The sequence below is a fragment of the Dermacentor variabilis genome, chromosome 11 (assembly GCF_050947875.1).
Source record: "Dermacentor variabilis isolate Ectoservices chromosome 11, ASM5094787v1, whole genome shotgun sequence".
Taxonomy (NCBI): Eukaryota; Metazoa; Arthropoda; class Arachnida; order Ixodida; family Ixodidae; genus Dermacentor; species Dermacentor variabilis.
The window spans coordinates 6,837,467-6,861,908 of record NC_134578.1 but is presented as its reverse complement, the minus strand read 5'-3'; the positions used below and the strand labels follow the sequence as shown (position 1 = coordinate 6,861,908).

The 24,442-nt window shown below is 50.9% G+C and overlaps 1 protein-coding gene across 4 annotated transcripts in view; it reads right to left on the bottom strand.

The window, feature by feature from the left end:
- Positions 1-8,430: 8,430 nt before the first annotated feature.
- The window catches only part of LOC142564065 (protein kinase C-binding protein NELL2-like), a 102,933-nt gene continuing 86,921 nt past the window's right edge, over positions 8,431-24,442 (bottom strand). For 3 of the 4 annotated variants that reach the window (XM_075674888.1, XM_075674889.1, XM_075674887.1), the window contains exons 3-9: positions 17,218-17,644; positions 14,336-14,624; positions 11,997-12,219; positions 11,855-11,931; positions 10,237-11,547; positions 9,543-9,586; positions 8,431-9,450 (exon numbers count right to left, since the gene is read on the bottom strand). In XM_075674888.1, the coding sequence (XP_075531003.1) occupies positions 9,381-9,450; positions 9,543-9,586; positions 10,237-11,547; positions 11,855-11,931; positions 11,997-12,219; positions 14,336-14,624; positions 17,218-17,644 (2,441 nt within the window). In that variant the 3' untranslated portion in view covers positions 8,431-9,380. The remainder of the gene's footprint in view (positions 9,451-9,542; positions 9,587-10,236; positions 11,548-11,854; positions 11,932-11,996; positions 12,220-14,335; positions 14,625-17,217; positions 17,645-24,442) is intronic. The other variant, XM_075674890.1, reaches the window with a different exon arrangement.

Below are 24,442 nucleotides of genomic sequence, written 5' to 3'. Positions count from 1 at the left end.
TAGCTCCAAACTCGGGCATGATAGACACTGCAGGCATAGAGTAGACCTGTTGGCCCTTCAGATGTATACTTTTCGGAGTAACTTTGTGTCTCGAAATCTGTTTTGAAATATTTTGTAGTCATTTCTGGATGCTGTAACACACCTTTTTTTTTTGCTGAGGATATGCTGGCCGTCAGATGCTCACCTAAAAAAATAACCGTTCTTGCGAGTCATGAACGCTTTATGGTAGCACACGGCCTTTTTTATACATTAAGGTACGTCGTAGTTTGGAAAAAATTTCCAAACAACGAGTGACTTTTTCGAGTAATTGGACCGCAGTATAGTAAACTACTCTTGGTAATCCAACTCAGTTTCGCGGTTTCGCAATATACTTAGCAAATAAGACACATTTCTTTATTAATAACTTCAGCAAATCTGATATGCCGTCAATCAGTGGCAGGCAACTAACACCCCTCGCTAGAGCCAACTATGTCTATATATATATATATATATATATATATATATATATATATATATATATATATATATATATATATATATATATATATATATATAAGAGGAAGCTGAATTTATCAGTAACTGATGAGATGCGCAAAATTGAAATTGGCGAGTGCACTGGCACGTCTGCAAGGGCAAGTTTGAACTGCAGTCCTGGATTTCAAGCTACAGACATAGACAGCGAATAGCTTTTATTACAGGATCGGTGGTTCATGTACTTTTGCTCACGGTATAAGATGCATAGCCCGCTTCATGCTGCACTACAAACTTTTAACTGATATTAAAAAGAAGCGAGGGGGGATTGCCCTCGCAGCCCCTCGCCCGCCTCACCACCGAATCACTGAGCCCTCCCGGAGCGCTTAATAAATAAGTGTTCACCTCTTAGTTACCTTCCCCCTATCATTAGAAAATTCGATTTTATTGGATAGCAGAAGTTCGTCCAGATTTCGAGGCAAATTTTTATCAGCTGATACGGCCCCGAGGATATACTTCAGATTAGATAGATAGATAGATAGATAGATAGATAGATAGATAGATAGATAGATAGATAGATAGATAGATAGATAGATAGATAGATAGATAGATAGATAGATAGATAGATAGATAGATAGATAGATAGATAGATAGATAGATAGATAGATAGATAGATAGATAGCACGCTTATTCATGTCAGTGTGAATACAATAATAATCACGCCTACCAAAGCCTCGAAGTGCTTGAGTGGTAGCACCTGGCAGACAGCGAACAATGACAGAAATATACAAAAAAGAAGAAATTACAGACGTTGTAGAGAACCTAGCAGAGAACCTGTGTGTGTGTACAGATACAAAACAGCTACACAATCAAAAGGAATGACAACATTTTGGAATGAACTCAATAACAGCAGATGAAAACAGTTATGGGGAGGAAGCGACGTGGAGATGGATCGCAAAGACTTTTTTCAGACCGTATTTAGATTTAATGTGGAACACACTAGGTGGTAGGCTATGGAAACAAAGAGGTACATAGTAATGACGTGTGCGTTTTCCATGCAAGGTTGGGGAGCGAGGAATGCTATATAGCGATATATTGGCCTTAAATCACGTGCACGAACGCATGGAATCGTACTGTGCCAAAAAATGTTTTAATACAACAGTTTCTATTAACAGATCGTTGAAATTTGGAAGCTTTAGTCTACTAAAAATATCAATGTCACTGGCAATGGGCAGGTAGTAGGCAATATTTTTTAGAATGGAACGCAGCAGGGAATTCGCCCTTTGTTGCCAATGAACCGTACAGTGACCATGAACAGTAATACCATATCTAAGCACACTATACGCTAGAGCATCTATAACACATTTGCGGACGGAAAAAGGCATAAACTGTCTAATGTTATATAGCACACAAGATGGTACACGAAGTCTTTGGCATGCAACAGAAAGGTGCGAGTTCCACGCAGTCAAAGGTCGGGCCATGATATTTCACCGATTGCGCATAATTCACTGGTTCACAGTTGCACTGCAAACAGGTGTAGGCATGGGAATGTTTGTATACGGATGCATTTGGTGTTTCATGAGCTTGTTAATTTGACGAAACAGTGCACTAATCGAAAAATTGTTCGTGTAGGGACCTAAGATGGCGGCGTCGATGAATCGAAAATACCGCTCTCTCTCTCTCTCTCTCTCTCTCGATTGAATCGCTCGCTGAAGGCAGTTTTTGTGATTTGCAAGTTTTTGCGCAACTGTTACCGATACCTTACTTCCCAATTATCAGCAATGCAAAATATCTGTCCATTGCACTTTGAAATCCGAGACGTCACACTGGCGTACAAGCAGTCAGGATTCGGCGCGAAAAAAAAAAAAAACACAACTTTCACCATTATCTTCCCTTCTAACAGTCAACCAATCATCAATGAAAACAATGTTTTCAAATAATGCTGTGTCAGTCTAAACAGATCTGATGTTGCCCTTTAGTGTTGGTTCTAAAAGCAGCAGCCCTCAGCTCATCGAGAGCCATATAATGACGCGCTCGGTTTGTGGCAGAGAGCGGGGGGAGGGAGGGGGGCGGAGTTAGAGGTATTTAGTGTTTTGACATTTTAAAGCGGGAGGGAATGGAGGGAAATCCAGAGTCCAGCTGCCGAAAGCGCGTTGATCAAGATGTTTTGCAGCTCCGTCAGCTTCAGCCAACGGTCGCTGGGTGGCGACACGCATCCATGACCACTTTTTAAAGAGCTTATCAGTACCGCTGTTAACGACAGTGCGGTCGCTCACGTCAATAATAGGGTTATTGTGCACTCTAAAAAAAGTTCACACCCTTTGGGGTTTATCTTGGTTCCAAACAATAATCGTCACCTTCCTTGCTTGCGTATCCTCTTGAAAACTCAGTGCTCGCTCGCTACCTTCCTGTCGAGAACGCCGTGTCAAGCTGATAACGTGCAAGCCGTTCGTGACAAGGAAGTACCGGGCTCGCAGCGTTAAAGAACGGAAATGTTTGGCCACAAAATACAACCCAAAGGGTGTAAACTTCTTTTTTTTTTTTAGAATGTGTGGCCCGGATTTCGCAAACCTGTGTGTGCGGGTTGTGCTACAGTTTTCTGTTAGCCGCGCACGCATTCCCGTTTCTTAAGCGCACGGGCAGATTGACCAAAGCAGCTGCGTTCACTTTACTCTGACAGAACGAGGCTTTGCTGTTTATCGCTAAGTAGCGATACTCACCCCATTGTCACACACTCAAAAAAAAAAAAAAAAAGTGTACGCTTTTTGGAACGTATCTTGCCTCCAAACAACATTCGTCATAAGCGCAAAAAAAAAAAAACGATTGCAGCCATTAATTAATCGGCTGATACACAGGATGTCTCAGCTAATTTTAGCCCGAGTTTAAAAATATGCCGACGCACTCTAACAAAACGCAACCAAGTGCATGTTGCTGACTATTGTATGGAGTAAGTAACACTATATGTTTTTATTCTGCTTAATTGCACAATTAGTCAAAATTAATTGTTTGTTTTATCCCCAAACAATAATAGCAATCTACCGTACACGTATTTTCTGTCTTCATCATCGCGCGCCGTCACGGTTCACGAACGGCACGCGCGTTATCAGTGTGACATGGCATTCGTGATGGGAAAATAGTGAGAGCAGAGTTTTCAAGAAGGAAAATGCAAACAAGACAGATGACGATTATTGTTTGGGTACGAGATACGCCGCAAAAGGTGTAAGCTTTGTTTGCAGTGCTGCATGCGTTTCCTTTCTTTCAAACTTTGCACACATTTTACTTTCCTGTCGAGACATGCTATGTCACACCGATAATGCAAATGCGATTCGTGACTTGCAAGTACAGGGATAGTCGTGTTAAAGAAAGGCGCGCGAGTTACATGATTATCGTGTGGGACAAAGATGCCCGCCCCAGAGCGTGTGCTGTCTTTAGAGCATTGTTCTAGAATCAGCTTTGCGCCATGGCTTGCGTACCTGCCAGAAACCGATGCCCAGATATTTTTTTTTTTATTTTATCGACCGCTTTCCTACTTCGCAGCAATTCCAGAACAACGGGTTTGCATAGCCTCCGAGATTGCTGCGCGCTATTGTCTGCGTAGCAGACCGACACGATTCGATCTTACTGCGGTCGTGATCAAGCGGGGCATTTTGTTCAGGAGCTGAATGGCTCGCAAAAGCAGAGTTCGCTCGAGTGCATAAACATTTCGGCGCCATAGTTGTGGCTGTATAGGCAGACACACTCGCTGGCGCTTCCGGCAACGTATGCAAGCGGGCACCGGAAACGCCCACGATGACATCGAGCTTTAAAGCTCGACGTCTTCGCGTGCCCTTCCGCGGTGCTCTAAATATACTGTAAATTTTTTTTAGAGCGCCACTAGTTAAAAATTGTAATGAAGACGACGCGATGCACAAGGCGTGTAAAACGGAGACTATCCTTATTTTTCTCGCCGCGCGCCCTCTGAACATCGTCCTCGCCGGCACTCGGGCGATCTTTTAAGGAAGGGCTCGGTCCCCTCGTGGGCCGGTGAAATGTAGCACTGCGTCACCCACCCAACAAGCGCTGGAGCTTATTTTGTTACCAGTAGTGCCTTTTGGGGGGCAATTCCAATTCTCCAATTTCTTCAATAATGATTTAATCGCGATTAATCGTCTGATACACAGGATGTCTCAGCTAATTTTAGCCCGAGTTTAAAATATGCCGACGCACTCTATACAAAACGCAACCAAATGCATGTTGCTGACTATTGTATAGAGTAAGTAACACTATGTTTTTATTCTGCTTAATATCACAATTAGTCAAGATTAATTAACCAACTTCGAAAGCAACGAAGTTAAGCAAAATATTCTAATTGCAAAGTGGTAGAGCGCTCTACAAAACGACGTCCGATTAAACACTTTCTAACTTTATCTATACGGTATTGGTGTTTTTACGCTTACTGCGGACGCCCGCGAAATGCAAAAAAAGAAAAAAAAAGAAACCCACGTGACATGAGTGAGTGAGTGAATAAACTTTATTGTAGGTCCGGCGAGGACGCGAACTCGTCGCGCACCCGGCTAGTTCCACGTCGGGACCGGCAGGTCTAGCCCACCGGCCCGGTCGCGGGCACGCCGGACACCCACGTGACATGCCCTCTAGCGCGTCGCGATCGCAGCGCTCCTAAACATTTCTCGTACAAACGAACAGAGCACCTAGCAGGGTGTGTGCTGCCATTTAAAAGGCGACAGGGCCGTGACGCGCAGGCGTTGGCTGCGAGATTTACGCCACCGATGTGCTTCCCCCGCGGCGGTTCGCGATAGCGATAAGCAGACGCAGCTGCTGAACACCCGGCTATAGTTGCTATGTTTGTTTGTGCGCGGAACGCTTGGGAGCAGTGCGACCACGGCGCGCAGGCGGACATGTCACGTGTGGTGTGGTATGGCAAAACTTTATTGAAGCCCTGCAGATCGTGAGTCTTCACGAAGCGGGCCGCTCCCACGTGGGAACCGCGAGGCCGAGCTTCTCTGCCGCATCGTGGCCTTGCTGGTCAGCCCAATGTTGGTCAGCCAGAAGAGGGCTGTGATGTGTGTGTGTATATATATATATATATATATATATATATATATATATATATATATATATATATATATATATATATATATTTATATTGTATTTCACGGGCGCCTGCAGTAAGCGAAAAACGCTAATGGGTAATAGATAGAAAGCAGGAAACTTTTTAATCGGACGTTTTGCAAAGCGCTCTATACCACTTTCTCACTGGAATTTCATGCCTAACTTCGTTGCTTCAGAAGTTGGTTCATTAATCTTGACTAATTACCTAATTAGGGGAAATACAAAAGATAGCGCGACACACTACATACAAAGGTGAGCAACATGCATTCGGTCGCGTCGTCTTAGGGCACATTCACACCGGCGACTGACAGTGGTCGCGCGACCAAGTTGGTCGCAAAGCGACCAGTCGCAAATGGTCGCAAACGGTCGCCTTTCTTGAAAAGCGACCATTTTGGGCCAGTCGCTCTCTGCGCGATTTTTCAGTCGCGCGACCGTGGTCGCAAAACTGATAAACCAATCAGCGGTGCACCGGAAGTGATCTTTCGTGTGTCTACATCCGGCCTCCTTTGGCGTCGCGTTCAAATTCCGCGTAGATTACAAGAGTTCTCGCTGAGAACGATAATCTCCGGGATTGCGACTTGCGGGTCGCGCTCAGCCGGGCTTGCCGGTGTGAACATCAGTCGCCTTCGGTCGCTTTTTGATTGCGAGTCGCAAATAGTCGCGCGACCTCCTCAAGTCACCGGTGTGAATGTGCCCTTAGAGTGCATCGGCATCTCTTCAAACTCTATAAAGTGTTAGCTGGGACACCCTGTAATGTATAAGCGCGACTGTGAGCGTGCGCACGCTATAGTAGTCGCCGCCCTAGGAGAGCCCCCTTTCACCGAAGCGATACTTTACGCCCTGGACGTCGTGGTCAGAAAAGTGAACCTCTCGTAGGTTCAGAGACTGCGGCGAGCGGACGGTGCCAAGTTCACCGTCGTGTTGCCGAGGGCCGGCAAGTTGCGCGCGGGTACGGGAAGTCCTCCCACTGCAGAGGCCACCCGACACACAGTGTCGGCACGGATGTTGTCTGCGCCTCTGACGTGTCGAATGTCTGCGCCACATACAGCGCGAAATGCCAAATGACGCGTTTCTCGGGAAGAATGGGTGCTTCTGGACGACACGTTAATGGCTTGCGATCAGCAATGAGCACGAATCGACGTCCTTCGAAGAATATAAAATAACAGGAAACGCAAGCAGTGGCTCACAGTTCGCTATTCGCTGTTGCGATAAACTTTGAACAGAACATCAAAATTTTCTTTCGCCATTTCTGGGCCGATAACTCCCGGAGGAATCGACGCTTTACAACAAATATCGAGACACGTAGGAAAAAAAACACCAAGACTATTCTCAGATACACTATTTTTTTTTCTTTGGCCATACTTCGCACCGTTATCATTATGAATAATGAATTAGAAATTCACAGGGTCTCTTATGTTAACCTGAAGGCGACGTCAAGGCGCCTTCAGGTTAACATAAGAGACCCTGTGAATGCATAAGAGACCCTCTAGGATGCATTAAAAACGGACACACGACGTACACAACCCCTTAATTTGCTTAGTCTACTTCGTTAGTCATCCCTTTTAGTTAGTTTACTAATCCATCAATTCCAAAGGTCGAGGGTTAGATTTCCACCCGATGTCGTGGGTTTGAGTGCCTTAATTAGCTTAATTACGTCCCAACTTCGCCTTATTTATATATAGTGGTGGGTCCGACTCACAGCAAAGGTCTAGGGCCGGAGTGCCGTAACAGTCTTAACTGTGCCTGAATTAACGTCGCCTCCATTAACACCAAAGGCCATGGGTTCGACTCCTACCAAAGGTTGGCGTTTCGTAGCTTTTGTACCTTTCGTGTCGTCGACGCGCTTTCGCTGAAGGTCGACCGACTGACGAATGAGACGCAAGGCTTTCGGCGTAATAAGTTCGAACAACCTTAAGATGTCTCCAGCGCCTTGGTTTGTTGGCAGTTCATGGGGAAAAGTCTGATGCGTTGCGAAAAACTGCGATTTTCTCATTCAGCTCCGCAAAATGTACATTTCTAACTTTAATCAAATTCGGACAAGGGTTAAGCACTCTCGCGAGTGAAGCTTCTCACGACTGTAGAGGCCATTTCGTGACGTCAACGAATGCGCTGGGCTTAAAGGTATGTCGCGACGTCGTGTACACCTTTCGCAGGCGCCTACAACGGAGCATATTTTGCTTTATACGGCTGTAGTATGCACAATATGCAAAGTAGATAGGTCCGTAGGCTCCTGTCGGGCATGCTTTCGAGTCTCCTTTCAATAGTTACGTGCTTGACAGCGAGGTTGAACCAGGGTCCCTACGCACAAGAACCCGATGATCTACCCATCCCACCATCGTCGCTCCCAGACGACACGCCAACGCCTTCGCGGTCGGCCCAGGCCGTAACGGAACCGGTGTACGTTTGCTTGCCGGAGTACATCAGTCATGCCATTGCCTCGTTACTGTTGTCGCTACACACACGCGACACACACATTTGGCATCGCTTTGCACAACTCCAAACCATGATATAGATAGCCAGCAACCCGCTAAATGCTTGTCTTATGCCATCAGTTCCATGCTAAGGAATTTTGGACATTGGTCCTGAAGCCATCAGTCGAACTTCACCCCTCTGCAACAGCGTAACTCAATGGGCAGCATTTACAAAAAAAAAAAAGCGTTCGACAGACGAACGGCAGAATGTCCAAAATTCCTGGGCGTGCCAGACCGCGTGCAATCAGCAATGTTTCTGTCCTCCCCCGTCGGTACACAACGGCCGTTGTGGCCAGGAATCACGATCGACCTCGCGCTCAGCACAGCAGAACGCCGGCGCCATGGGTTCCACCGAGTGAGCAGCAGACAAACCACGAAGGAGGCGTTCAACCAGGGTTTTATTTAAATAAAAAGGGAGGGACGGGGTGAGGCGAAAAAAACGACTAGGAAAAAAAAAAAAAGAACGAAACTGGGGTCGGTTTGTGTGTGTGTCAAAGCCTGTGCCGGGCTCTGCGTACCCAGGTTGGGCTGGGCAGGGGTGGGTGGGTGCCAGTTTGCAGGCGCTATTGCAGGTCCCCGTCGTATCGGGTGCCGCCTAATAAAAAAAAAATCCTACAGAAGGGTCAGGCGCCTATACATGTATAGTATGTATATTATAAAAACGAAGCTTGTGTGTACAAAAAGCACCTAGAAGGGGGGGGTTCTCCCACATCGGAGGCGGCAGCGGAGGCGGCTCTGAGGTATTCGCTGGCAGGTCTCTCGTCCGAGGGGGTTTCGCTGTCGACGAGACTAGAAAACCTATTTACACACACGCATACACGCACACACGCACACGAAACACAAAACACACGCAACGTGCCTGCGGTCACGCTAAGGCCTCGCTTAACTCTCGCGGGCGCGGAAAACCCGGAGGAGTAGAATGTACATTGCATCGCGCATTAACATATGCGCTCTAGTTATCTCTCTCTCAAGCACACACGCGAGTGTGTGTGTATACCTTTCATAATAGTATATATATATATATATATATATATATATATTTATAATATATATATTTTTATATATAATATGTATAATATAATAGACCTATCTCTTGCGCGTGGTTTCAACAGTTCTTTGGCTTCGTTGCTAACAATGCCAGGCGCGCGCGAGGAATGTCGCTGAGATCCGGTGGAATGTGTGCGCCTCCCGGGCATAAGAGTGTTTGTGGTTGTGTGAGTTCTCTTGAAGGGATCAATAAGTTACACGTTCAGGGAGTTAATAAATTAACGCTGTACAAGGTGCTCCCCTCGCATCAGGGAAGGTGGTGCGTCGGTGGGCCGGAAACCCTCAGCTGGGAAACGCTGGGGCCATCGCGACCAAGGCAGTCAGCAGAGTACAGGCAGCAGAGGTGGCCGTCCTGCGTTAGGAGAACGGAAGGTGGCGCTGTAAACGCCGCCGCGGGCCCACGCAGCGGTTAGTAGAGCATGCGACAGAGAGCGGGGTTATTACCGGAGCGAACTAAAGCCCGCATTGCTCACCAAGAGCTCGGGGACCTGCAAGGGGGGAGAAGGGGTTAGAGTGAGGCGGCAAACTTGCACCAGCGGCATGCAAGGTTAGCGAGACACGGCGGTCACGCAGCAGCATCGCGCCCTAGGCGGAAGGCCTGCAAGCTCGGGGCCGTGACGTCAGACCAGGGCAATCTCTCCGAGAGAGCCGCGACGGTTATCGTGTTAGCCTGTACTGCCCAAGCAGACCGCTGGACTGAGAAACGACCCCGTGCTTCCAAGACTCGGGTACCTAGGAGTCACGCAAGCCCTATGCGGCGAACCACACCAGGGCGAGGAGGACACACTCGAGTTCTGCCGTTCCCAGCTCCACGATGTACAACGGCGTGCGATTAAAGGGTTAGCGCAAGCGCCACCTATGGCTCAGGCGTTGTTTCCAGCACGAACAAGCATAATTATTTTTTTTTGTGAAGGCAAACAGCCGTTCCCACGACGGGGTCGCATGGCTTAACCGCAATGTCGCGCAAGCACTGTAGTACGTCATATCAGCAGCGTGCTGCACATGCGTATATAGGCTCGCTCGCACGCAAGACGCAGGAAGCGGCTGTTGGCAAAACGGTTAAAGCCGCCAGGGAAGCGCCATGCGGGCAGAGTCCTCCTCCGCGCCCCGGAGGGCCCCGGCGCAGCGCGAGGCTCACCGCGCACTTGCAGCTGGCGCAGGGGTCGAGCGGAACCAGCTCGCCGGCGCGGTACGTGCGGCCCATGTGGGTGCACCCGCGGTGGCCGCTGGAGTTGGCGGCGCCGGCGCACTCCTCGTGGTCCTCGTGGTCGCAGCGCGGGCAGCACTCGCCCGGCCGCAGCGAGTGGGCGGCGCAGCGCAGGGGCGGGCACTCGACGGGCCAGCAGTCCAGCTCCCCGCGCAGGCACTCGCACTGCTGGCAGTTGTGCAGCCACCGCTGGCCGCTGGCCAGCCGCACGCCGGGCTCGTCCGGGTGCTCGCACGAGCCGGCCCGGTCGCACTCGGGGCAGCAGCGCAGGTCCACCCGGGGCGAGTCGCAGCGGCACGGCACGCGGTCGCAGCGCGCCACGCCCGCGCGGCAGACGCAGCGCGTGCAGGGGTCCGGCCCCGGCCAGCGCTCGCCGTCGGTGCGCTCGACGCCGCGGTGGTCGCACTTGAGCGAGCAGCTCGAGTTGTCGGCGCACACGCACGCGAAGGAGCCGCGCTCGTTGACGCACGTGGCCGTGCTGTGGCACGTGTGCGTGGCCAGGGCGCACTCGTCCACGTCCTCGCACGACCCGTCGGCGGCGGTGGGCGCGTAGCCCTCGCGACACTCGCAGTAGAACCAGCCGGGCATGTTCACGCACCGCGAGCGCTCCTCGTCGCACCCGTGGACGCCCTCGGCGCACTCGTCCAGGTCCCGCTCGCAGCGGGCGCCCGCGAAGCCGCGCCGGCACGCGCACGTCTCCGGGGCGGCGCAGCGGCCGCCGTTGAGGCAGCCGCGCGAGCACACGGGCGCGCACTGACGCCGGCCGTCGCCCCGGTAGCCCGCGGGGCACCGGCACTCGTAGCTGCCCGGCGTGTTGAGGCACCGCGCCAGCCGGTGGCAGCCGTGCTGTCCCGACGCGCACTCGTCCACCTCGGCGCAGCTGAAGGCGTCGACGCGCGAGAAGCCCGGCAGGCAGTCGCAGCGGTAGCTGCCCGGGGTGTTGGCGCAGCGCGTGCTGGACGCCTGGCAGTGGTGACCGTCGAAGCCGCCTTCCTTCAGGCACTCGTCGACGTCCTCGCAGACGCGGCCGCTGCCGGCGTAGCCCGATCGGCACTGGCAGACGTACTTGGTCTGCAGGCTGACGCACGAAGCGTGCCGGTCGCAGTCGTGGCCCCGGGCGCAGTAGTCGACGCCCGGGCAGAACTTGCAACACTCGCCGGGCACGCTGAAACGCTGCGACTCGGGGCACGTGAGCGCCGGGCACGTCTTCTGGTCGATGCGACGGCACGTCATCTGGCCGTCCTGCGCAGTGGAATACCGTTAGGCGGCGCAACGGCGGCACAAGGCACAATCCGCCTAGTGCAAATCGTCTACATGCGCTTGGCTTATATGCGTACGTTTAAAATCCTATACTCGGTCGGCCTCGTTACCCGAACAACGGATACTCTTTCTTTACAAGGCATACTCAGAGTAGCAGGAAATCTCGCTTGTCGGGAAAATGCGCAGAACTGACGCAACAAATCGCCCATGCCTTTTCTGTATTTTGAGATTTGCGCAGATTCCATGCACTGTTGGGGCATGCCTAGAGTAGAAGACGGTATGTACTCACACTGCAGTTGCACTGGGCACACTGTAACGTAACTTGTTCCCCGTGCTCGTAGATGACCTGCTTCAGCAAACATTTCTCTGCAAGAGAAGGAAATCGGCAGTCAGCGACCTCCGCCTTACACGACGCCATGTCCGCCACTCACTGAGGCAAATGGGGCAGCACCCGCCGGGCTGGAGCACGGGGTGCTTGCAGAGCGGCGCGGGGCACTCGATCGGGTGGCACTCGACCTTGCCCCGCGTGCACGTGCAAATATCACAGTCCTGCTTCCACACCGCGCCGTCGGGCCGCACGGTGTCGTTGACGCGGCAGTTGCGCTGACACTCGCACTCCTCCACCGAGGCGATCCTCTGCTCGGCCTCGGCTAGCTGGCGCCACACATGCGAGGGAGAAGAAAACGAGCCCTCTTCACGGGGAGCGTGGAAGAAGGGAGCGCCACGGAAGTGAAGCCAGTAACGGTCGGCCCAACACGTGATCATGTCGCGGTAACGTTTGTGTTTTTCCACCGTCGCGCTCAGCGCACGCTCTTCGGAAAGGACAACGGGCGCGACAGTACAACGAGCGAGGTGCGCGACCAGACCAGGCAGTCCGCTGCGACAGACGGCGCAGCAGCAGACGGACGGGCATCGGAGCTTCTGTTCGCTCCTTCTGTCAGTCTGCTGGCGCGCTGTCTTTCTTACGACAGCATAGCATGCAGCGGTCGCACGCTGCAACGAAGACGATACATGTGTACGTTGCAACAAACGACCCCGGTTGCACGCGCATATCGAGAGAACATGTGCACAGAGCGGTCCCCTTCCCAAATACAGGGTGGCCGACAGGAGATATGTTTTCTAGTCAACCCCTCCATGTCTGTTTATCTCGGTACCTGTGCTTGTGATGATTCCGATCCCGTCTCTTTCCAGCTTTTTTTTTTTTCACCGGTACCCTAAACGTTCCTCGATCGAAATGTTCTAAACTCCAAACCTGGAGTTGCGCTAGAGCAGAGCGCCATCTGTCAACAGAAGTAATTACAGCAGTCCGGCTTGTTAAGCGACGGATCCGCAGTTAAGCGTGGACGGCACGTGTCACCTTTCTCTCGTCCGGCGGCAGCAGCAACGGCAATGTACATGGAAGAGGTCGCAAGTTCTTTTTTTTTTCTCTCTCTCCGCGAGCGCTCGCAACAGACGACCAAAGAAGCACGACAGCTGCGCGGCCAGATGCGGTTCCACGTCTGTGAACAGTCACCCACGCGTGGATCTCGCGCAGGGAACACTATAGGGACGGCACATTTCACAGAAAGTGAGCGGAGCCTGTGTGAAGACTGCGAGGCGGCCCAGCACTTTTGAAAACTGTCGATGCCACCGCGAAATGTAACGGTTCAGTACAGCTGGCGCAAGAAGGGCAGGGAGCATGCCTGGGAATAAGGTACGACGTGCACTTTACGCTTCGCTCAGAGTTTACTATTATTGTTGTTGCTGCAGTCAAACGAGCAGGACCCGAAATATCCTTCGCTATATGGTTCATTTCGCTATGAAGGTCGCCTCTTTTACGGTACATTACATCGCAAAATAAGAACGCCGAAACAAATCAAACTTTATATGCTGACCATGCTGAGAAGTTTGGAATCCGATAAAGCATTCTGAAACGATAATCAGCTTTAGCAGGCTGTGTTATAATGCCTTGGTCTAATGGTTGCAACACCGTCTCTGGCAGAAGAATTACCCCAACGTGCATATAAATACGGTGGTCTTGCTGTGTGTCAGAGCAGTCTTACGAGGGCATTCTTGCGCTTCTGGGCTCGCATCGCTTTTTTCCACGTTTTCGAACCAGTCCTGGACGAAATGCGCCGTCCAACTGGACTTTCACGGTAAATTAAAATTAAATTATGGGTTTCATGTGCCAAAATCCCGATCTGATTATGAAGCACGCGGTATAGTGGGATACTGCAGATCTATTTCTTGCCCGATTCTCTAACGTGCAGGTAAATCTACGTACACGAGTTTCTTTTGTTTTATTATTTTTTTGCATTCCGCCCCCGTCGAAATGCGGCCGCCGCGGCCGAGACCGAACCCGCGACCTCGAGATCAGAAGCACGACGCCACAGCATCCAGGCTACCGCGGTGGGTGACTTGCACGTTGCCAGCACAGTTACAACAGATTCCGCGCGGGACTTTCTAGCATAACATTATAGTGGCGCGCACAATACGTGTACAGGTATAACGTAAAAATATGTGGCCAGGTCTCGTTGCACCCTTCGTTGTACACGTCATTTCGTAATAAAAACATTCCTCGTAACGACGTTCGGCTGCATTATGCGTAAACTCGAAGAAAACATTTCAGGGCAGGCTGGCAACTGCGCCCGGAAGGTGCATAGACCCGCCTGCCTTGAAGTGAGGGAGCCGCAACACGAACGAGAGGGAAGAAAAGGATCGGAAGAGGGGAGAAAGTCTGGGGAGCAGACGTACACACACACGCCACACACTCGAGGCGTGCCCCACTCACCCGCTGCGTGAGCTTGCTGACGTATCCCTCGAGGCGCACGACGGCCTCGCGGAGCTCCTGGAACTGGCCGCAGGTGGGGCACTGGGCCTCGAGCTGCGGGCACTGCAGCAGCACGGCCTGCGGCTGCGCCACGATGCGCACGTCCTGCAGCTCACCGCGGAAGTGGAAGTGGTGCGCGTTGCGCTGTCCCAGCCACAGCTGCCACGGCTTGCCCTCGTCCGCGACCGTCTTGGGCGGCTGCCGCAGCAGGCGCGAGTAGACGCGGCTGCAGTCCACGAACAGCTGCACGCTGCGTTCGGAGGCGGGGGAGAGCGCTTGTAGCGCGCGCCTCGACCTGCCGCCCCGCCGGCGAGCGCGGTGATCACCTCGGCTCGAAAGAACTAACAGTCCGTTCTGCGCAGGAATCTGCGACTGACCACCCTGGAACGTGTGCCAAGTGTCCGGCCACCGTGTCTACGTCGGGCATTCATCACATTTGGGGCTGTGCCCTGGCGCTCAGCATGATAGGAACACGCGATGTTCAGGCAGAAGAAACCAAGGCATCAAGTTCCGGAGAACTCGTTAGATAACCGACAACCAATTCGCGAACTCATCGCCACAGCACCTGCATCACGCAGGTCTGCATGCAGCTACTTGATGCCCCTTTTTTACGGCGAAACTGTATACCTCTACCTTTAGATATTGTCACGTGGTCGTGACGTCAAAGAACACAGTAGCAATACTGTGAAAGGCAAAACTAGCTTTTATTGGGCAAACCTGTGCCCACAAAACAGGCTACACTTAAAGCACAACGAGAGCGGCGAACACAGTCGGCGATCGTCGCAAATCTGATCAGCGGGTCAAGCGCGTCGGCTTTTTTTTTTATACAGCAGTCGTCGAATGTTCCAGACCAATCGTTCTGACCCGCGTGCCTTCCACAAAGTTCTACACCATTCGCGTCACGCGATGAAATCAGATAACACAAGGTCCGGCGACAACAGACAGCCGGGTAGAAGCATCGATAACTTTCCAGAAACTTCGGATACATGCAGGCGCGTCCCGCGCTGTGCGATTACATGTGTTAGGCGGCGAAACGTGGTCGCCCGATAAAGATAAGTACACGTGTGAATATCCAGTGTGTATAAATATATATCCAGGCACACACAAGTGTGATATCGAGAAGTTCGTGACCACGCACTCTGCATGGTTAGCCGTGGTGAAACTACCGGTGATCATCGGAGACTTGAATGTGGACCTTTCAAAACCAGACAAGATCTCGTTCACTCAGTTTGTGCTAGGAGAGTTTGGTTTTAAGTGCCAAAGCAATCCAAGTCACTCAACAACGGTCGTGTATAGATTTAACATTGGCCAAGATTCTCTCTAAGGTTGTAACAGAACCAATCAGTGTATATCACAGTAATCACAAAGCCATCGTCGCTATCATTACCAAATGATGGAAGTAAATACTGTACCCTTGCTTAACCCTGTGTGATGTGCTTCAGCTTCGCTGGTCATCCACTTTCACAGAGTGGAATGGCTCCCAAATGTTTTGCTACATGCATATGCAGCATGCAGCGAATTCCCCAAATTAAAAAAGAAAGCAGTGCAGCGATGGCTACACATAGCGTCAGCGAATCAGAATACAGATGCAGAAGGGCTCCGTCGTTGTCCAGACATCATCACCCTTCACACGATGCTGACTGAATGGAAGCGTCAAGGAAGAATCAGTGGTGGAATGCTACAGGCGAGCTAGCCCTCCTGTATTCTCAACGCGCGCGGCTGGCTCTCGTTTCTAATTGGACGACACGTGCACTGCGCAGAGCTGACGAGACGAAGTGCAGGCTAGTTCTTATACGTACAGTTGTGCTGTAAAATCTTTCGAACGGCGCTAAGCAGACATACACAAAAGAACAAGCGCCACTACAAGCCTGTCTAATTCAAAGGAGGCAACGGATCAGTTCACACACAGCACACGTGCGCAACACACGCATGCTGGGCAATATAATGTGCTATTGAGAAATCAAGTTTTATGCGGACGATGGAAATAAAGGAACGAATCCCCTTGCATTTGAGGCTGACATGCAAGGTATAAGGGCCCGACAACGATTGCCAACCTGAACTCCCTACACACATTCCGACAATAAATTACATTACTGAAATAAGTCTTGGTCTTGATTACCTTTATCTTTAGACAACCGCATTGCGCACCAGAGTGTGTTACATGCGTTCTGTGCTTTGCCTGCTATGACAGCATTGTCTTGTGGACATCTTGAGAATTGCGTGTACTATTTGGCCTTCAGGGTCCTCACATGCAATACTAAATGTTCCTCCAAAAGTAGTTTAGCAATTAGTTAATCATGGTCTTAACGACCAAAAGCAACAAAGGACGAAGTTATCGGAACGGTAAAAAAGCGAAATTACTGACACGAGCGATATAGGGCACCTCAACTACGGCGTGGGGGGGTGGGGGGGGGGGTGGTATGAGGAGAAATTCCGCAGTTAAAGCCCCTTCCGCCCGTACAGTTCAGGTGTGGTCAGTTCACGCTCACTGCGGAAAATGCGATATAACGCAAGCACATGAGTATCTGACAGAAATACCTGGATACCTAAAGGAGGCACATGGGCAGAGAACATTAGTACCTGGGTGCCTAGCTGAAGTGCCTGGACACCTAAAATTTAAGGGTATTAAGAGTATCTACAGCAGTCAGCATAACGGAAGTACCTAACAGAAGTACCTAACAGTTACAAACATAACGGAAGTACCTAATGGAAGCACGTGGATACACAACGGAAGCACCCAGCTGAATACCTAAGAGACGCCTGGACGCCCAACAGAATCATTTGGGTATTATCTGGGCGCCTAAGAGGTGACGCCCGCACGACGGGAGCATAGCACAGCATACCTGGGCCCGCTGATGGCGACGGCGACCTGGTGCCAGGCCCCGTCGGCCAGCCGGTAGGGGAACGTCTCGACCATCTGGCGGCCCCCGCCGGCCACGTAGTGGAGGCGCAGCTCGTCTCGGCGACCGCTGCTCTGCAGCTCGACGAAGCCGCCGCCGTCGCGGCACAGCGACAGCACGGTGCCCACGTTGCGCGGCTCCTGGCGCACGGCGGCCATCAGGGTGACGTCCGCGGAGAGCAGCAGGTGCGCCGCGTGGCGGGCCGCCTCGGCGGGCAGGGCCACCTGCCTCGTCCTGGACGCGGAGAGGCGCACGGCGGGGCTCCAGCGGTGCACGCCCCTGGCTGGCTCCAGGCCCGCGTAGCTGCCGTTGCCCAGCGCCTCGATCAGGTCCAACTCGGGGCCAAGTGCCGCCGCCGCCGCCGCCGCCGCTGCGCGCACGAAGAGGCGCCCGCGTTCCACTTGCGTCAAGAATCGCGCCCACAAGGAACACGCCTCTCTGCCGGACGTGCAAGCGTTGCCCAATAACGCTAAACCACAGACGACATGCACAGCCGCCGTCAGAATGAAGGCACACCTATGGCGGTTTAACGAACACGGGCTGCGAGCGTGGACAGCTTTGGAAGGAATTAAGGCGCATTCTAGCAAGCATATTCAAGGCACCCCAGCCACAAATCCCCAGCAACTTCTGCGGGAGACGGGAAACGCGCTGAATACGTGTTCGGGTTAAGTATAAAATTAATCAATCTGGCGCTTTACGAGCCAAAGTCACGATACGATTACGAGGCACGCCGTAGTGAGGGACCCTGGAATAATTTCGACCACCTGGGGATCTTTAACGTGCACCGAATACATGCGGCATGCACGGATCGGGTTAAGTGCGGTGGTAATAGACACTGCCGCGCGGACATTTCTTGCGATGAGGATGTATAGGTACCGCTTGCTTACGAATTTGCCGCAATTTCATGACGCCTAGTATATGTCTTTTGAACAAATTGAGGTTTCATTAGAGTTGGCGTTTAACGTATACATTTTTCTCCACTCTGTTCTCGCATTTAGGACTCCTGTCACCAGTCTCGGCGTACGACGCGAATCGGACACAACGTCAATTGAAGCTGAAGATTCCTCTGACTTGTCAGCCAATAGTAGAAATGTAGGAAATGGAGTGCTGATAAGTGTTATCTGAATCACCGATGCACCGATTTGGAGAGCGTATATAGTTATCGAAAGTAGCGTTAAGCGCAAGATTTATGAATGAATCTGACTTCATACTACTCGGCTGCAATCCCGCAATTGGGACACTTGCTACAATGCGATTAATTACACACGTAATTGGTGACATTGTGTTTATTTAATACCACTCCGCAATTTGTCTTGCAAGCAACCCGTGCTTGCATTGAAAGCAGTGTCCGCCTCTTCATATAATCCGTCTGTCATATCTGCTACAAGAAACGTTCAGTTAAGCCTGTATTTCTATTAAAACCGACAACCCAGTGTCTGTGTGTCGCATACAAACGCACGAAACAAGGGTGGTGCTCACTGGTTTCAGCACTGCGAGATTTTACCGCAAACTATTATGTTTCTGTGAAGCATATAACTATCCGGTGCAAAAAAGTTTCATTACGAAATTCATTCATTCATTCATTCATTCATTATACCTCAAAGGTCCCTGGCCGGGACATTTGAGGTATTATATGAGGGGTGCAAGTTCCATTTAAAGGTACATCTAAAGGTACACCAACGAGCCGACCGACCATATTGTGCGCAAACATCTGGTCCTTCTTTACAATGAGAGTTCACACAACTCAAGTAGCACATCGCATCAAGCGAAAATTTTGTGTGCAAAAGGAAATGTGTTGCCAATGCGTTTTATGTCATTCGGTAGAGAATTATGTGCTCTACAATATAGTGCGTTTAGTTTTTAATGTTGCCATCCTTTTCATTCTTTTCGGTCATCAAAATGGAGCGTCAAAAAAGAATTTGACACCTTCTGCCTTCCTTTTTTTTTTTTGTATTTAATCAAGGTGCCAGAGCCGCAGACGCTGCTCGAGAGATGCGACGCCTCTCAGGACGGCCCAATTTGGCTTAAGCGCTTCAAAGAAGGCAATTTTGGCCTCGATGACATGCGTCGCACCGTACGCCCCGTTCAGTTCGACGAGGAGCGACTGAATCAGTTCATTCACGAAGGTCCACGCCAAATAACGAAGGAACTGGCAGCGACCATGGAATGCCCCCACACTACCACAGGGCCATAGTACACGTTCACTCGACGGGTAAGGTTCAAAAGTTGGCCGCATGGGGTCCGCGCGCTTTGTGAACGACAACACCAAAAACCACTGAGCCACGAGCTCCGCCGGTTTGCTTGCGCGTCATCGGTCAACTCACGGACACAAGCAGCGATTCCTCGACCGAATTGTTACCGGCGACAAAAAATGGTGCCTGCACGTCAAGCTGAAGCAGCGCAAAGGAGCCCGGACAAATGGACGACACCGCGAGCAAAACAATGTTGTGCGTATGGTGGGACGGGGAAGGCATGCTCCACTGCGATTGCGCCATTAAAACGGTTGGCTGGGAAGTGCTGCCGCACCCTTCGTATTCTCCCGACTCAGCGCGTTCGAATTTCCATCTGTTCCGATCCCTCTCGAATGCACGGCAAGGCGTTCCGTTCCTTAATGACGTGGAATTTGACGTGGACGATTTCTTCGAGTCGAAGCCAGGTTATTTCGACCGTCGAGATTGACCAGCTTGTTCAGCGTTGGGAAGAAGTTGTAAACAACGACGGTGAATACATTATTGATTTTAGTTAATTTCTTGTTTATTTTTGTGGAAACAAACTTAAAAAACGCCAGAACTTATGAGCCAACCGAATAGACCTTACTCTACGCGCTGAGGCTGCAGTGCGTTCATGACCCCAGAAAACTTCCGGTCACGCATTTGTGACACTTAAGTTAGCCAAGCAAAACTAAGTATTTTGTCCTATAGTATACTATGGCACATGTTCTTGATGTGTCAGGTACAAGGAATGTGTCCCAAGTGTCCAGCTACTGCATGCTTCTTTGTTGCTGTACTTAGCAGTAAAATTCACTTTTCAAGGATTCTCTAACTATGCAGCAAAGCTGGTGCCATCTGGAGAGTTCTGTACAGTTACAGACTAATGTAACTTGCTTTGTTGCAGAGTGCTTAACCGGAAGTACTCTGGGAACTCTGTTTGGTAACAAACAAATTTAGAGCACGCTTAAGCTTCACCTTTAAGAGTGGAACGCGATAGCATTCAAAGATCCTTGAGTGCTTCTCACGCTTCCCGGCAACTCCAGCTTATGTAACCGCAATGTTTACCGGGAAACGCTGGCGGCCAACGCTATGCACGGAGGCGAGTTTGTGGTTTTTTTTTTTTTTTGATGGTGTGCACGGAACCGAGGGGCCAGCGCCGCTCGTACTAAGATGACAAACGGCAGCTGGAAAACGCTATCGCGTTACAAGGGGTTTGTGTTTGAGTTTCCGCGTAACGGAATTATGTTTTCTCGTATATTCAAATTTCAATCCGACGCTATCACGTCTGTAGGTTGTGCGCAAGTCGTACGTCACAATTTTTATGACGCATATTTTACTTTGAGAAATTCAATTAGTTCAGTAACTTCTTTGCATTACACCTTTGCCAGCGTGCATGGTTGGGTACGAGTGGTCCGGAACGACTTTTGCCGAAACGACAGTGGACGCCGACGCCGTATTTTCGAGGACACGGGGCGCTGAACGCTGTCGCGTTAAAAAAAAAGGGGGTACGTAACACCGCGTTCCCCCATCACGCCTGCAAGTTAATAGCTGAACAGATGTGCATCGCTCTTCCTTTTCTTTTTCGTTTGCGTAAGAGTGTATAGCAATCGTAAGTTCAGCAAATGGCAAATATTGATAGCAGATGTCACAGCCGCCGTCCGTAAATAGGTCACTCTTCAAAACGCAAGCGTGTCGTCAGTGAAGCTCATTATTTAGGCGAACGATACATCAAGCACCGCAGATACGTCTGACAGCGGCCATTGTAACGGTCTAGCCTTTAAACCGGCATCGATCATCCGTGCTGTCAAAGCGGAGACGTGCATAAGTGTCAAATCGGAGAAACTTCCGCGCCAAGGCGACGTCTTTAAGTGAGGATGAACATAAAAAAAATAAAGGAAATTGTTGCAGAACCCATCGAACATGACTGTCAGAGTAAGCGAATAACTTATCTAGACAACGCAAATAAATGCTAGAACTATTTTAGAAGTACATCGCTGGCATCGGTAACGGTGTTTGATGACGGCGGCCCAAACTATCGTCAATATGTTTTGGTAGACGGCACGACAGCGTGAGGACGCCGACGGTTGCGGCACGACGACAACGACGGCGGGACGCGTGAGGGGACCCCGACTCTCTCGCGTCCCCTGAATGCTGCTTTCCCCGCGTGGCTCTCGCGTCTCCCGGAATCCGTCTTCCGCGCGTGGCACGCGTGCGGCGTCGGCGGTTGCGCAATTGCACGAGAGATGGCGCGTGATCCGCTTGATAACGCCACCAGACGGTGGGGATACTTGGGCGCACGAAGGGGCAGGCAAGGTCCACCGAAATAGCTCGCGCAGCTTGAAACGAAAAGCGTGCTAAGGCATATCGCCAGCGATATCAGTTAGTGATGCACGATTGAAGCGCGACAGACCTTTCGCGTGACAGAATGTTTTCTCGCATATTCAAATTACAATCCGACGCTATCATGTCTGCAGGTAGTGTATAAGTCATACTTTACGATTTTTCTACGTATTTGGGCTTGAGTCATTTCAATTCAGTAACTTGCTCGAGCCACATGGAGGGCCTGGGTACGGGTGATTCGAAAATCTTTGCCGAAACGACGTCCGACGCTGGACGCAGATGCCGGATTTTCTGCGACACGGGGCCCTTAACGCATTCGCGTTAGAACACCGAAACTGTTTTAAACAGACAAGTCTCACGCAACACAGTTGCTTCAATTATACTTGTTGCGCAAGAGTCAGTGACAATAAGTATACGCGCTAAAGTGAAATGCAAGGCGACTTGCTTTCTTAAACGCCCGAATAGTTATAACGACCACGCCTGCGACAATCACGCCACCTGCACATATGCGGCAGTAACGATATTTGACAAGCTTCACGGATAACTTCAGCAGGTATCGGTATTTACTCCGGTCGACGTGTAGCAAATGTAATTATAATAGCATTGGTACTTATCCTAAGAAAATAATTCGCATTCCTCTCGTACTTGCGCCGGCAGGCCTGAATCATGCCGCTCTTCGCTCGTAACGTTATCCTTGTCCGGCCTCTTTCGCGTGGTGACATCAACATGAGATAAAACAAACCGTATTAGCACAGCAATAGAAAGTTTCCGTTAGCGACATTATGGTTCATACGTTCAAGAACTAGAGGCACTACAGAAAAGAAAGGGAATGGTAGAACAGAACGAGAAAAATACACAACAATAAAACGAGATATTTAACAGTTGGCGCGGTAAATATATGACAGTCTTGAAACTTGATGTGTCCGGCATAACAGGGAGGCATGCAGGAAGGTGGTCATCGGCGACGCAGCAGACGCCACACTCGGTATCACGGAAAAGCTCACTCACACGCGATCGGCGGGCACGATATTTGCGACTCTGCTCGTGCTTCAAAACCGGGCTAGCTGACCCGGTAGTAGTGGTCTGGCTTTCGGCTCAGTCTCCGTATCCTACAACACAGAATCCAAGTCAGTCGTCATGCATCCCAACATGCATTCCTATGCTGGCTCAACTTGCAACTATTGCAGACGCTATAGCGCCTCAGCGAGAGAGAGATACTTTATTTATCCCATCTTAAAGGGAAAGGGGCTGCGAGGAGAAGGCGAAGGAGGTTATCCTACGCTGAACGAGAAGAGGAACCGAGGGGCTGGATTTTTTTGTTGGGCACAAGCATACGAAGCTAACTGACAAAGAAGCCAAGCAAAGTATAAGGGAAATTAGGAGTTATTTTATTTGAAATGCAGAAATGATAGGTAAAAGGGGGGCGAGAGTTGTCCCATATGGGAGGAGAACCCACATCTTCCGCATAACGGGTGCGATGCTCTAAAAATTGAGCTACGACAACGGCCGCCATCCAGTCTGTTTACCCGTGCGTACAAAAGTGGACCCGCGGAGTCCGAGCCAGCGCCACTCATGGTCATGGCGACATCGGGTCGACCACAGGCATCACGTGGCACGTGAACTAGGGAGCAGGCAGACCGGCGACTGCAGAGTTCCCTGTAGTGGTTCTAACGCGATCGCGCCAAGAACCCCGTGTCGCAGAAAATCCGGCGTCCCGCATCGACCGTCGTTTCGGCAAAAATAATTTTGAACCACGCACACACAACCACGCAGGCCATCCATGTAGCGCAAGGAAGTTACTGAACTAAATGAATTTCTCAAGGTAAAATACGTCAAAAAGGTCGTAAAGTACGACTTACACACAACCTACAGACGTGATATCAAGTGATTCTAATTTGAATATACGAGAAAACAATTCTGTTACGCGGAAACTCAAAACACAAAGCCCTTTTCCAAGCGTTTCGACCATTCATAGAGCGGCCATGGACTCCGAGATTTGCGCGCGCCGGCGCATGCAAATTTCAAGGCCACAAAGCGGCGCGCCTGGTTCCTTGCAACACCTCCAGATGGCGCTCACCACCGCATCGCGGCTCACGTAAGAGGCCGCGTTTCTACCAGAAAGGTCACCTTCGTGCACAGCGTTTGCCGACAGCGTTAACCGGTAAACATTACGGTTACATAAACTGCAGTGGCCGGGAAGGGTGAGAAGCAGTAAGGGATCTGAATGCTATCGCGTCACTCTTAAAGGCAAAGTTCAAGCTTCGTCCAAACTTTTTGTAGGAAACTATGGGTAGCAGCTCCGGAAGCACCGCGCGCATGCAGACTGTAGAAGAGCGCTAAAACTGTAGCCGTCCTCCCATTCAAACGCGACTAGCGCGATGTTTCCAGAGTGGTGGCTGTAACAGCCTTCCGTTCTGTTTGTCGGTGCCTCTGCAGAAGAAGACTGGCCTCCCGCACCATGTGCTGCGCAGCGCCCGGCCGGCAGAGTCATCCGTGTCGATCGAGCTTTATGGAGACCTTGGAAGGAGGATCCGAGACTGAGACGATCACCCCCCCCCCCCTCTCCTTTGCCAAACGACCGACGCACGGCCGCTGGTCGTCTGCCGTGCCGCCGCCGC